General features: G+C 40.4%; 1 protein-coding gene across 6 annotated transcripts in view; it reads right to left on the bottom strand.

The window, feature by feature from the left end:
- Positions 1–15,338, bottom strand: part of SLC2A13 (solute carrier family 2 member 13) — a 350,803-nt gene that overhangs the window by 7,631 nt on the left and 327,834 nt on the right. For all 6 annotated transcript variants that reach the window (XM_006120405.4, XM_075927403.1, XM_075927428.1 and 3 more), the window contains 2 exons: positions 621–742; positions 329–481 (listed from right to left, as the gene is read on the bottom strand). In XM_006120405.4, the coding sequence (XP_006120467.1) occupies positions 329–481; positions 621–742 (275 nt within the window). The remainder of the gene's footprint in view (positions 1–328; positions 482–620; positions 743–15,338) is intronic.

Raw genomic sequence — 15,338 nt, 5'->3', positions numbered from 1 at the left:
ATGACTAGACGTGAGAGTCTGATCACCAGGGTCTGTGATGGTAAAGATGTGAAGGAGAATATCAGGTAAAACTGATACAAATTGTGAAATACTACCCTTTTAGATGGCACCACAGTATTACACTAAACAGAAGGTTTTCTTTATTTGCCTCAGTTTTAATTACCTTTCTATATTCCTTTCTTAAAAACTAAACTACTGTTAATCAAGAGCTTTTCAGCTAAAATGGCATACCACAGCTAACATATCATCATCTAAACTATAATAAATCTGCATGCCATGTAAGACAATACAAATATGAATACTGCAGTTTTAAGACCCAACAACTTACCATAGTATGTAAGGTACTCTGCTGTATGTAAAAATGTCAGCGACACCAGAACATTGAAAAGCCAGTTTATACCAGAGGAACATGCATTTCCTGTACTTCTAGCCCAAAGAGGATAGATTTCTGAATTTACTGTCCAGGGCATAGGTCCCATTCCTGAGAATTTAAAAACCAATACATTTTAATATAATAATCAGATTAAACAGTAAGAGAACCTTCAAATGGTCTGACCATGAAGAACTTCAGATATTTACTATTTGCTTAAAGTTATGTGCTAAAATAAGTATTTGTTTACCAGGTGCGAAGAAAACCAAGTATAAAATAAGGCCCAGAAGTGCTGTCCAAGAGTATGGAGTAGGGCAGAAATTGTATGCCCAAAATAATTCTTCTGTTTTGAATCTCGTTTCATTTGAACATCTGAAAAATAACCATATAAAATGATCATTAGCTAATCATTTTCAGGGACATTAGCAGCATTTCAATACAAATGAGATATCTGAAATGTCTTGATGAAAACAAACCAACAATAAGCAAATACATTTTCAATATTTTTCATATCAGAGCAAGTAAGTATAAAATTAGAAAACTGAATTGTCCCTTCATTTAATACAAATATTTTGAGCCAAATGCTACATTCAGATACTTGCTAGTTCAAAGCCAAAGACATTTTGTGTTTGACATTGTAACCAGCTCTTAAATACTGTACTTGTGTTCTTAGGCCTCAATCCTACAATTCTTCAGTGTGTCTTTGCTACACATTCACATAAATTACTAAGCTGAGTAAGAGGTGCAGCATCAGGGCTGTACTCTTGATGTGCTGCAACAGTAATGTATTTATGCCAGAAATGTGGGATGCTGAGCTTTAACCATATATTTGGTCATAACTAGTGAGGCATTGGCATGCGTCAAAACCAAGAAAAACATGTTTGTGTGACAGGGGAACAAAGCTCTTTTCTTTTAAAGATTACTCCAAAGTCTATGACGTGTGTCAGGAGAAAGTATTTGAATTGCTGGAGAAATAGTATGCTTCTCTATAACATTCTCTTCCACTCTACATTTATTTAGAAATTATGCATTTCCAGCAATGAGTTCAAAATAGAGCTTCTGATCCATGCATATAAAAGCATATCAAAATGTATAGTCAAATAGTTTATTGGTAAAGATTTAAAGGAACACCAACAACTTGAATCTTTTTGAAACTGATCTTTTAAAAAAAAAATCTATTTTCTGATAGCACACTCTTTAAATAGTATGTTTTGATTTTTTAAAAATGTCATTAATTGTTTATGGTAAGAATTTTTCTGCTTCTTACTGATGCTTCTTAGGACCTTTTCAGCAAGTCAGAAATTAACTAGCTGACTCTACAATGGCAAATTATGCTTTGAAATGCATAAAGTAAACAAACTTGAAGGAGATATTCCCTTCTCCCTTCCCTCAATAACTTCTGAGTTATAATAATCTTAGTGTTTACCGTTGACTATCATAATACCACATTTTGAGTCTGAAGTGTGATTTTTTTTTAAGATGACAGTGTCTCTACAGCATGGACACTATAAGATATGAGAAAGTGTAAGAACTGAACTGTCTGGGTTAAAAATTCCATATTCAGTGGCATACCCATGCATCTGATGTGTCATAAAAACACAATGTATCAGTGTAAGTGGGCAATAAGTAGCGAGGAGGAAAAGCAGGAAATACCATCTGGAACTTATTACTGGGCCTGACATTATCATAGCTGGCTCCCAAAAATCTCCCAAAAAAACCCAAACAAACAATCCTTTTACGCCCCTTAAAATTTGGTATTCTCCTGGTTTATGAAATTAATGATAAATTGTGACAGAGTGCTGAGAACCAGCAGCTGAAGCAGAACTCTGGTCACTGCAAATCCTCCAGTTAGTTCCCTCCAGAGGGCCAGAGTGAGGGAAGGAACGGACATTTACTAGAACAGCCTGGGCTGAGAGAGCAAAGTTGCTAATTGTCATGTTAACTGCCAGAGTAGAAAAGGAGCCCAAGATGGCAGTATGAGGAGGAAAACAGAGAAAGGTGAAGACAGGGCAGAACAGCAGGACCACAGGAACATGAGAACTCTGTGTGGAGATATCTCTGCCCTCTCTTCTCTCTGGCACAAAGGGTTGATGTTAGAATTGCTGCATAGGTAAGAGGGTGTTGTTGATATAACACAAATAAACTGTACAATGGTGGTTTCAAAACAGGGGTGTTAGAGACATATGTCCACATACACTAGAGCACAGGGCCATGACCTGTCACTTAAAGATAGCCAAGGTGATAAGACACAATACTTCCTAATAGGAATTAACCCACCCTGTATTCCAAGGCAGATCTTCATTACGTTTGAAGATACAGATCAATTACATATTTACTGTTAAATGTTACTCTTTAAATAATGTTTAAGTTTAAAAAAAAAAAAAAAAACCAAATCCCAACTTCACAATGACTGGAAATCCAAAATCCAGGCACACTTAAAATAGATAAAAAATAATCCAAACAGATTGTCAATGCACATTTAAAGCCAGAGAAAAAATGTTCACTCTTCCTTCATTTAAGTGAGTCTTAAGGATTTCTACATCACCATTTGCATGCATTCAGTACTTTTTTTGAGTACTTTAGGAGTGCTGGACAGTGCACACATGATGAACATAGCTATTAAGTGACACCTTTCTTTCCCTAACACTGATACACCAGTAGAACTAACTGTAATTCACTCTGGGCATGTCTATACTACAGAGACGATAGAAGCTGCCACTGTCAATCTTCTAGGGTTTGAATTAGTGGGTCTAGAGAAGACATACTAATTTGAACTGAGAGGGGCATTCCGGTCGATACTAGTAGTCCTGAGGAGTAAGAGAAGTCAAAGGGAGAGTCTTCTCCCTTTGACTTCCTGCAGTGTGGACAGAGCCAAAAGCCGAGGTAAGGTACTTCGACTTCAGCTACACAATTAATGTAGCTTAAGTTGTGTATCTTAATTCAACCTTACCCCACAGTGTAGACAAACCCTCTGTGCAATAAGAGCACATTTAATAACCCTGTCTCATTAATGTCTACTGTTTTGTCTCCCACTCTCAGGTAAGAAAGATGTCAAAAACAAATGCCAGTTAAGTAACCTCTCCAAAAAGATGGCTATCAACTTATCAGATAGAAAGGATAAAAAGACCTTCAGCAACTTCTGCTTCATGGATATCCAGAAGCAGCTACCAATCTAACAAGCCCTCAGGTTGCAAACCTGACTAAGACTGAGGGATCAAGGAAACTGCTATAATCTTTGCAATTTATTCTGGTTGGCTCTCCCAACTGTTAATATTACACCAGGTCTTGTCTTATCTCTCTGCTGATATTTTGTTTGTATCTTAAATTCAATGTTACTATGTGCACTGATATAGTTAGAAAAACAACATCCCACACCATTTTTGGGCAAACTTTCAGTGTAAGCAGGTTTCATGCATTCCTCACTGGTGGGCAAGGTTTCAAATCACAGGCAATGTCCAGTGTGTGATATTCACCCAAGATTGTCAATTGCACAGGAAGACCACCCTGTAATTAAGTTGGTGGTTCCTCACATATCTTAGTTTCTGATGCCAGTATAGCCTTCTTCCACCCACCTCTGAATGACCACCTCCTTTGTATTTGCATCGCCATCAAATCATGGAATTGTTCAGACAGTGCCCTACAGCAGGGGTTCCCAACCTGGGGTACGAGAAACTTGTCAAGGGGGTATGGGGAATATTTGGTAAATAACTAGATTATTCTAATTGAAATATTCCAGAAGTTGTAGTGTTAGTGAAAAAAGTTGTGGATTCTAGAGTCTAGAATTTATTTCCTTTCATATTGAATAGGGGGTACAGGAAGGTTTACTAAAAGCCAAGGAGGTACGGGGACCGAAAAGGGTTGGGAACCCCCTGCCCTACAGTTTCATTAGCACACATTTGGTTCTTCCATGGTTACTTTTAATTCATTTGCAGGTGCACAGTAATGAATGCAAGCTGATTATCACTTTAAAATGTCTTGTTGCAAACAATACTGTAATTGGTTTTTGTGTTCCTTTCAGCCTGCACTGCAGCTGTCCAGCAAAGAAGAGTCCACAGCTTTTTAATGAATTTTTTTCTCTCAGTAAACAACTATGTTGTTTTGTTTTATTGTCTTGTAACTATATCGACTGGCATGAACCAACCTACTGATTCCCAGAGGCACCACTGCGAAGACGCTGGGATGTTTAATTTTATTATTGTTTTTCTTCAGATGTGTTCTTCTGCTTTTGAAAGAATAGAACATAGAGCAAATGGGGGGAAAACACATGCCATTAAAAGCCTCCTTCTCCTGGGGCCACTGATCTGCTCTCTTGAAAAATGTTGGTAACTGAGAGGACGTTCTGTTTCATGCACAGCTGCTCTGGTGTCACAGGAGTAGGAAAACACAGCATTAGAAACTGACTTTATTAGAAACTTGGGCAGGTAGGAGCCTCTGGGTTTTGTTTATCTTCTCTATAATGGGGAGGCACATGACACCTAGAGGAAAAGCATTTGCTACAGAGAGAGATACATAATTGCACATCCTAAAGACTGACACAATTACATAAGTAAATAAATAAACGAATACAAGACCAAATAGGTTAGACATTCATTGCTGCATGAAGTCCTGTTAATGTAGTCATTCTAATGCAATCATCTACCATTTTACTGAGAAAATATCTTAATAATAATTACTATACAGTATGCATCACATAAAGGGCTCTGTTTGGAACTACATGAATGGAGTACCTATGGTAGTTACCCAAATGCTTTCTGAGCAATCTCGTTGATGTAATGTAAATGCAAATATGAGGAGAAAATTTCATGGCAATAACTTACAAAAGAAATTATGCAAATCAGACCCCAGTAGAAAGAGTTTATAAATAACAAGAATGTGTCAGATCATAGAACAATAAATTGTAAGGATATATCACATCACTTCGCCTCAAATTGCAGCTGAAGTGAACATATAATAGTCTCACAGTTAAAATATTTTAAGGCAAGTTGCTTTTGTTATGTATTTTCAACAAAAACTTCAAGAAGCACTTTTTATTTTAATTAATGGAAACTAAATGGCTACAGCATATTGAGAAATCCACACCAAATTACTCTCAGTATCTTAGAAGCACTCAAACTGCTAACTGAAGATTTTATCATCCTCTCATGCTGGAAACAAATCTTGAGGATTAGTTTATGTAATGAAAACAGGCAAAGGTGTTCCAGTCAGAAGCCAATTTGTAGAAACCCACATTAATGTGGTAAAACTATTTGTGTTGCACTCCAAATGAGATACTTATTAACTCTTGCCTATATCAATGCTAGATAAGACCATTGACACTTTATGACAAGCGTGCCCTCTCACGACTTGAGATAAACATGGTGCAAACTAATTTGAAACATATGATTAATTTACTGGGATACTTATTTTAAAGCATCCATTTAAACACAGTAAGTCACTGTTATCATCATCAAATGCTGCTAATAGTTTTAAAGTTCTTATGCTTACAGAGAAGTGTGTGACTTTCGGGATTCACTATGGTCATAGTATGCATTCTTTTATCAGAAAAATGGCTGTAGGTAGGAATATTTGAAAACCCCTCATGTTTTAAGGACTTGATCCAAGGTCTGTTGATGTGAACTGAAGTCTTTTCATGGACTTTAGTTATCTTTAGGTTTTTTATGACTGTAAATGCGTATTTTTAATATGAATGTATTAACATATGTTTTAGAACATGTAAACACTCAGGGGGAGAAAGAACTGTTCTGGGTTCTCCAAAGTGTTACAGGTAAAAGTAATGGGATGAAACTGTGAAAAGGACATTTTACTTGAAAGCATACTTTTTCCTAACATTGCGGCCAATTGGCCAATAGAATAACTCCCAGGACAGTGCTGGAAATGCCAGCCTGGGCGTAATTTAGAGCTACATTAGAGAAATCATTAGGAAGGATATTGGGGAAAAATATCCAGCAAGGCAAGAGAATGCGACTCAACCGATTTTTTCCTTCTCTAATTCCTATTAACTTTTGTTCTGTTGTAAGAATGACAAATGAGCGCAACATCCTGAAATAGACAATAAAAACTTCAGAATGGCCATAATGGGTCAGACCAATGATCTGTCTAGATCAATTATTCTGTCTTCTACCAGTGGCCTGTGCCAAGAAGCTTCATGGAAATAAACAGAACAGGGCAATTATCAAGTATAATCCAGTCCCAGCTCTAGGCAGTTGGAAGTTTAGGGACATGCAGAGAAAAGATGGGCAGAGAACTGTATCACTAGCATAGAAAAATGGTTTATTCTTATAAGGCTGAGTATTGTTGCCTTTTGCCACTAAGCACATTCATGGCAGTTTGATATTTCAACCTAAAGGCCTATTCGGCAGCCTTTTAGACTTATAAAATGAAAAGGTCAAAGCTTTAGTCCATGCTGTCTAAGGATATAAAATATTTTTCTACAGACTCACCAGTGTTATGATTCATCTCTTTAAACTTTTGGTATAATAAATACATTTTAAAATGATATGCTGCACTTGGAGATGATATATGCTCCTAGTTGCTGGTGATGTACAAAGACATTGAGTCTGATTCTCATTTATACAACACTCCCTTTTCACTGTAAATCCACTTTGGGGCTAACAACACTCAAAGCCTCTAGTATAAAGCTGAATTCGCACATTTAATGATCTGACCATTTTAGAATACTCCTTGGCTGCGTCTAGACTGGCATGATTTTGCGGAAATACTTTTAACTGAAAAGTTTTTCCGTTAAAAGTATTTCCGCAAAAGCACATCTAGATTGGCATGGATGCTTTTGCGCAAAAAGTGCTTTTGCGGAAAAGCATCCGTGGCCAGTCTAGACACGATTTTGCGCAAGAAAGCCCCGATCGCCATTTTAGCCATCGGAGCTTTTTTGCGCAAAACAGTTCTTCCCTGTCTACACTGGCCCTCTTGCACAAGTATTCTTGCGCAAGAGGGCTTTTTCCCGAGCTTGAGCGTGAAAGTATTTGTGCAAGAAGCATTGATTTTGGTATAGCAAAACGCTATTTCGAATTAGCTTAATTCAAATTAACTATTTCAAATTAAGTTAACTTTAATTAACCCTGTAGTGTAGATGTACCCTAGGTGGTTTTCCCTCTAAGCATCTTTATGCTACAGCTGAGATGTCTCTAGAATGGAAAAATCTAGCTAACCACATTTTTTAAATAAAACTCAGTAATTTTGTTTTATAATGCATTCTGAAAATGGTTTTCAATCTGAAGACCCAAAACACACACACGCACTCCTACATATAAACCCATCCTTTTCTTCAGATGCAACCTGGTTTCACCACCTGCAGATTTACAAACATTACTCTTCCCAAGCAATGTCTCTACTGGGGGCGGGGGAGGGGAAGGAGACAGGGGGAGGGGAAGAGAGAGAGAGAGAGTGCTGATCATAAGGGTATTTTCTTTCAGTGTGCTCTGCAGTTGAAAAAAATAGATTCTAGTTAAAAGAAATATTGAGGATGAAGTGACTTGTTTGCAATAAAAAGTAAAATTAAATGCTTCTTAATGCAAAACTAAAAAAGCAGGAACTTACTGTATCCGTGGTTCTTTGAGATATGAAGCAGATGTTTATTCTGGTAGGTGTATGCGTGGCTATGCACCAGAACCAGAGATTTATTCCTAGCAGTACCCTCGGAGACAGCACTTGTGTGTCATGACCACAGCCCTGCCCTGGCTATCTGAGACAGCGCTGCCTTTGTCCTCCCCCCCCCCCCCACCCTTTCAGTTATTTCCCACAAATATTCAGAGACTAGACTCTGATACAGAGCATGGAGGGTGGGTCATGGAATATGTGGCTGCATCACATCTTGAAGAATTAAGTAAGTAACCGTTTCTTCTCCTTCAAACAGATGCAGCCATGAATCCCACTTAGGTGACTCCCAAGCAGTACCCACAGAGGGTGGGGCTCAGAGTCTATTTAAACAAAGACTCCAAAACTGCCTTCCCAAAGTTTGCATCTGTTCTGGGTGCCATGGTCACACCACAATGATTCATAAACATATGTACTGGTGAGCATGTGGCAGTCCTGTAAATGTCCAAAATTGAGAGGTCACTTTCAAACAGCATTGATGTAGCTTGCACTCTTGCAGAAGGGGCTTGCTCCCATGGAGGAGAATGGTGTACCTATTAAGTATGCAGTCTTGATACAGGATGATACCTATTTAGAGGCTGTGAAGAGACCCTTGCCCCTTCACAAGGTATGCATATGACACAAACAGACAATGCAAAGCACTAAAGGGTTTACCCCGATCCAGTAGAAGGCTAGATACCATCTGATGTCTAACATGTGAAGGCACTGCTCTTCTGAGATGAATGCAGCTTAGGAATGTAGCGCCCCCTCTCCACCTGGTTACCTTCTTTTAAAGCTAATCTCCTTTCAGGTTCGGATGGATAGGTCTGGGTTCTTCTGGATCCCGCCACCTACTCAATTTTATTCTTTCTGATTGATGTACTTGGCGGTGCCTCTACCCCCCTCACTCCTTCCTAGCAGGGTCACCAGGGCAGCTTGGGAGGAAAATTCTAGCCCAGGATAATCCCTACATATTTGCCAGATAGTTGGAGACTCCCAGAAAATAACACAAACACATACACTATAATAAACACAATTATATTAAACAAGAGACAATTATAACAGAACAGGGTAAAACACTATTTTTAGGGTCACCGGTGCCCAGCAACTGTGAGGTTAGTGTCCCGTTGGTACGCGTACTTTGTTGGGGCCCTTGATGACTGTTGACCGCACAATCCTTCTCTGCAGTGGTTTAGCAGTGGAGCTGACTAGGTCCAGTACAGCCCAAAGGACTCACAAATGGGAGAAGGCAGTAAATCCCTCCACAGTTTAATATGCTGCAGGTAATAAAATCCCCAAACAAATTCCCTGCCTGACTAACTAAAAACTGGTGCACTAACACACTCCATGAATGACCTCAGGTTGAGAGATGACTCAGTCTCTGCAAAGGGGCTGCTCTCTTCTCACAGGGGTCCTCTGTAAGCAGGAACCAGGCTGCTTCGGTCCCAGAATTTCCCCTCACCGTGAAGGGGTGCAGGGCTCAAGATGCAGACCATACAACTGCACTAAAATTCAAAACTACAGCCTCCCAGCCCAGCCTCCAGACCCACACAGCAGGCAGCAGCCCTGAACTTGCTGCTAGAGCCCAGCTGACCATGCAGTGACTCTCTCACCCAGGGAGCTGGAGAGCCAACTCAGCCTGGCTGGGGAAGCCTCCCAGCAAACTCCACAACTGGGAATCAACAGTGGAGACATAAACCCAGCTGAGGGATCCTGCCTTCAGGTCCCTAGAGGCTAGTTCTCAGGGGGAACCCTGCATGCAGGCCTGGGGCTTACTAGCTCCCACACACTCAGTCCTCCCCTTTTCCTGGCTGGCTCCAGACTCCCCTCAACAATGGTCTCTCCTTCCCCCTGGGAGGGGCATCTCACTCCCCATGGGTTGCCGGGCAGACTCTGGCCCTGGTAGGGAGGGGGAGCCAAGGCAAACTCAGAGTGCCTCTCCCTGAGCTGCCAGCAGACAAAGCCCCGGGAATCCAAGCAATCTCCTTGGGGGTTACAGGAAAAAACACAGGTAAATACATTGCCTGGTTCCAACAAAACCGAGACACCACTTTAAAGGAAGATTTGGGGTGCGGTCGCTTTGTTTTTGGAGAACTGTTTTTGGAGAACAATCAAACCTGCAGCTCACAAGCTCAGTGAATATGGAGAAGCTACTGATGAAGTAGAATCCATATTTTGGAGTAAAAGTGCAGTATTCCTTTCAATGCCGGTACTTGATGATATATATGTGGCGCTAATGCCATCTGAACTAAGACTCAAAGCACACCTCTCTTTGCTGAAAGAGGAATAATACATTGATTTCAAAAGTAATTAAATTCTGAAATATGAACAAGTGCATTTTCATACAATTTCTGAGAAACCAGCTCACATGCCTCAGAATGGACCCATTGAAAAGGTAAGCCTTTCCGGAGGAACTCATATCTGCATTCACAATCCTTACACCCGTAACATACATCTGCAGTAACGTCTCGATCAATGTGACTCAAGTATTTTATGCCAGATGATCAGACTTAATTTAAAAAGCAAAACAGATGCAGGCTTGAAAATTGTGCACATAATGTTTACTGCTCCATTTAGCTAGATGTTGCTTGCCCTTTGGTTACACAATATCAAGGGCATCTTCTGATAGTTGCAGTATTTTGCTAAAATTGGTAATGAGCTTTTGAAATATTGGCACCTACCAAAAGGAATGATATTGGAAAAACAGATTACTTTGGGCTTGGAACCTAGTATCATGTTTGCAAGGTTTGTGGTCAGATTGAACAGAAGTAAATATGAATACTGTTCTAGGTGGATGACTAACCTTTAGCTACCTGTCATTTTTAGATCTTTTTTACAGGTACCAGCATTATAGTGTCTGACAACTAAATATGGAGAATCTTAGACTATGGCTATGTCTGCATTGGCAAGATTTTGAGCAAATACTTTTTAACGCAAGAGTTTTTGCGTTAAAGTATTTGCACAAGAGAGCATCTACACTGGCATGTACCTTTGCGCAAGAGATGTGCTTTTGCGCAAAAGCATCCGTTCCAGTGTAGATGCTCTCTTGCACAAGAAAGCTCCAATGGCCATTTTAACCATCGGGCTTTCTTGCACAAGAAATTAACGTTGCCTGTCTACACTGGTCTCTTGCGCAAGAACAGTTGCGCAAGAGGGCTTATCCCTGAGTGGGAGCATCATAGTTCTTGCACAAGAAGCACTGATTTCCTACATTAGAACGTCAGTGTTCTTGCGCAAGAACTTCCCACAAGTGTAGACAGGCAGCATGTTTTTGCGCAAAAGCAACTGCTTTTGCGCAAAATCATGCCAATGAAGACACAGCCTCTATGTTCTTCATCAAAAGAACAGAAACATTGCTGGACATTTTAACTGGATAGCCACTATACAAATTGCAGCATGCCAACATATCTAAAACATGTCAAAATGAAGTGGTAATGGCAGTTTCTGTCGCTATAAAATACAGTGCATATCAGAGAAGTTCAGCAGCAGCTAGTGTGGCTAGAACAATACTAATGAGAAAATATTCACTGAAAGTTGCATGACTGGCAGTTCCTACTGCAGGTCTGGGAAATCAAAAGCACGGGTTACAAGAATAAATAAAAATCTCACACAAGCTCAACTATGTTGCTCTTTGCTCTTCACTGTGTACTGTACTATTCAGTGAATTATTTTTCCAGTAATAGTGCTACCTTAAAATTGGTGTTTCTATGAAACCTGCCACCAAGGTTTGGTTTGGAAAAAGCAGAAATTTTTTATTAGCATATCGGAGGATCTTTAAATGGAAAACTTCATGGCCTTATCTTAGAGTCAGTATCAACCCGATTTCACTTAGCAATGAAGCTATGATGCAACTGTTGTAAGGCAGCCGGGAAAATCCTACTTTCTATGCATTTAGCAACGTTCTAAATAAGATACTGAAATAGGTACATGATTTTTATAATTGGAGGTGTGAGGCAATCTTCATCATAGATGGTGCTACCTGTTTGCATGTAACATATTTCATTTACACAGGAGACATCTATATTGTTATTGTTTAGAGGACCTAGATGAACATTCATGCAAGCTAACACTTTCCAGCCTTGTCTAGCAGACTGAGCTTGGTGCTGGAAGGGAGGGACTCCTTCCCTAGTTCTGCCGCTAGCCTGCTGTGTGACCTTGTTTCCAGACACTAGGGGCTTCTGTTCCAAAGCCCACTGAACTCAGTATGAGTCTTTACATAGACTTTAGCAGATTTGGGCTCAGGTTCTTAGTGTCTCTGTTCTGCCACTAGTAAAATGCAAATGATAATACTTAATACCGACACCTACGGGGGAGTTGTGAAGATTATTAATTTGACAGCATTTTGAAAATGTCAAGCCCCCTGTAAGTGCTAAGCATTAAATGAAATATCAGATCTTACTTTCAGAGCTAGGCTGTCAGTCACTAGACTGATGCACAAACAAAGTATACCAAAAGCCATGTCAATTTCAAGCTATTCTGGGGACATAAAAGGGATTTTTTTTCTTTTTCCAGTAGAAAAAGAAAAATTAGTCATTTCAGGTTTTTGAGAGAGTACTAAAAATTTGGACACTTGGGTAAAATAAACCAGGAATAAAAATGCTTGTCTATTGTCTGACCAATATACTCAATATTAACTTAAAAGGACCCCCACTGTTATTTTGGTGTATGGCCCATGTGTTGACTGATAACAAGGGTGCTCACTGTGGCAATCTTTTGAAAACCTAATGCAGATATCATTTTAATATTATGTATACACGCATATATTTGTTGCATGTGCTATCATTTGTGCCACTGCAAGTAAAGCATGACTCCAGTGTGTTGGATGGTTGTAAATATTCCTTTGTTTACCTAAAGTGTCCCCAAAATGGATTGCTTCTCTATTGCTAGTGTAATTCTGGGCACCACCTCAGGCCAGGATGCTACTGTCGTCACTCCACCCTTGCAACCATCCCCTACGTCACCATCATCGGTAGAAAGAGATCTCAGGTTAACCTGGTCACTTTAACTAAAAGAAAATATCCCTCCACAGTAACTTTATTGGGGCTTGTGAAATTCACTTGAGAGGGTTCGATTCTACTAGAGGGCACTCTACAGAAACACTTGTCAGTACATTGTACTAAGTGTCAATTTCCCCATATTGGATATTGCTTTCTGAACCTTCTGTCATCTTCCTTCTTGCAGGCAGCTCTCTAGGCATTTTAATAGCTCAAATCAATAATAAAGCTTTCTTTCTTTAGCTCATACATATTTTAATATAAGAACTCAGTACTTTCATTCATCCTATCATACTCAGGCATAAGAAAACTGGCTCCATAATTTTTCCATGAAAATAATGAATGTAATTTAGTAATTGTATCTTCACTCTTGCTCCTCTGGCAGACTGCAGAATGTTGCATGTTTGTAGCCGATTGTATACACTGTATAAGGTGCATCCAACTCTGCCCACCTGAATGTATGTATGAATGGATGCTAATTTCCTACTAGAATTTAACCAACAATGTTTAAAATGCTTTATTCTGATACTGGCATTTTTCATCGGCTGTTTGAAAATTCTGTGCTGTCTTCCTGCTTTGCAGCTGCAGCTTTCTTTGCCCAATCAATAAAATGATGGAGCTATTACTCAGTCAACAGACTATCAAAAGATGTAAAATAGCAAGGACTACAGGGAAACTGCTGCTAACAAAATCATGAATCTCCCTAATACATTTCTAAAATAGTTACTCCACACTGAGTCTAAGCTTGGCTAAGTAACCTCTAAATATGAGGCCTTACCTACTGAGTATGGTAAGATGTTTAGACCACTTCTTCTTAGCCCTTTATTAAGAAAATGGACAATATACCACTAATGGATGTCAAAGAAGATTGTAGTGCAAGTTTGTGGATTCATAGACTCTAAGATCAGAAGGGTACATCAGATCCTCTAGTCTAATCTTCTGAATATCAAAGGACTAACCCAGCCAATTACCACTGCATTGTGCCTAACAACTTATGTTTTACTAAAGTCTATTTTCCAGAAAGGCCTCTGAACTCTCCAGCAAAGGGAGAATTCATCACCTTCCTGGTAGTTTGATCCAGTGGCTTTAATCATCCTCAAAGTTAAAAATGTGTGCCTTATTTCTAATGGGAATGTATCTGGCTTCAACTCCTGAACATGATTTCCTATTATGCCTTTCTCTGCTGGGTCAAAGAGCCCTCTAGTACAGTAGACTTCTGATAATCCGGCACCTTTTCGACCTAGGTGGTGCCAGATTATCAGATTTGCCGGAGAATCAGGAGGTCCAGTATAGCTGCACGGCTTAACAGTTGGACAGGACACAATCTCCCTCCCTCTCCCCTCCCCCTTCCTCTTCGCTGAAACAAAACACTCTTCTCCATACTGTAACACGATCCCCCTTTCTCTCCTCCCCCAACATTATGCTTCGTCTGGTTACAGCCAGCATGTGTGCTGAGCGGCAGGCTTTTTAATCAGCTGGTCAGGAGCGCTTGGCAATTTGATGCCGGAGTATCAGGAGTGCCGAACAGTTGGATGCCAGACTATCGGAGTTTTACTGTACTCAGTATTTCTTCTTGTCGTCAAGTTCAATCTTCTTTTTGATAAGCTAAAAAGATGGAACACTTTGTCTTTCACAGCAAGGCAGGGGTTCCAGACTCCTGGCCCACAAGCCATCCCCGGGGATAAGATGTGCACATAAGCCATCTTATGTGCACAATCCAACGCAGGAGCTGCAGCAGGCTGTCACCCAAGCTCCACCCTTCCTACAATCACCCTGCCCTCTCCCCTACCCTCCAATGGCACCCCATCCCCCAAGGGATGTGGCCTCAGGCATTACGGGGGGTGGGTGAGTGGGTCTGATGCAAGGCGACAGCAGCCGTCAGGCATCCCGGACTCGCTGCGCTGCACTCTGCTTTCCCACAGCTCTCACTACCACGGGGAATGCAGGGCAGCCTGATCACTGCTGCCGCCTTGCACCAGCCCAGCCCAGGTAATCCCTGAAATTGTATCCCTCAGAGTCTGGGGTGCCATGCAAAGGAGTGGGTGGAGTGATGGCGGGAAGATATGTAGCTTGGGGGAACAAATAGGCACCTCTTGGCCTGCCAGGATGCCCGGGCCAGATCACACAACAGCTCCAGCTGGCGATAGCCCATGGCCTGGGAGTCTGAGATCCCTCGTGTAAGGCAATTTCTTCAGCCCTCAAAACCATTGTTGGAACCCTTTTCTGCCCCCCTCTGTTTTAAACTCAACCTATTTTCCTAATCTCAGCACGATCCATGTAAACAGGATAACTTCTATTTTGGTGCCCAACATCAATTGGCGAAAATAAAAGGAATTATTGCTCTTTACTACATTACTAATAATGGAGTCTCAGTGCCTTATGGG

This window comes from Pelodiscus sinensis, chromosome 1 (assembly GCF_049634645.1).
Source record: "Pelodiscus sinensis isolate JC-2024 chromosome 1, ASM4963464v1, whole genome shotgun sequence".
In the NCBI taxonomy this organism is placed as follows: domain Eukaryota; kingdom Metazoa; phylum Chordata; order Testudines; family Trionychidae; genus Pelodiscus; species Pelodiscus sinensis.
This window is presented reverse-complemented; position numbering and strand designations above follow the sequence as displayed.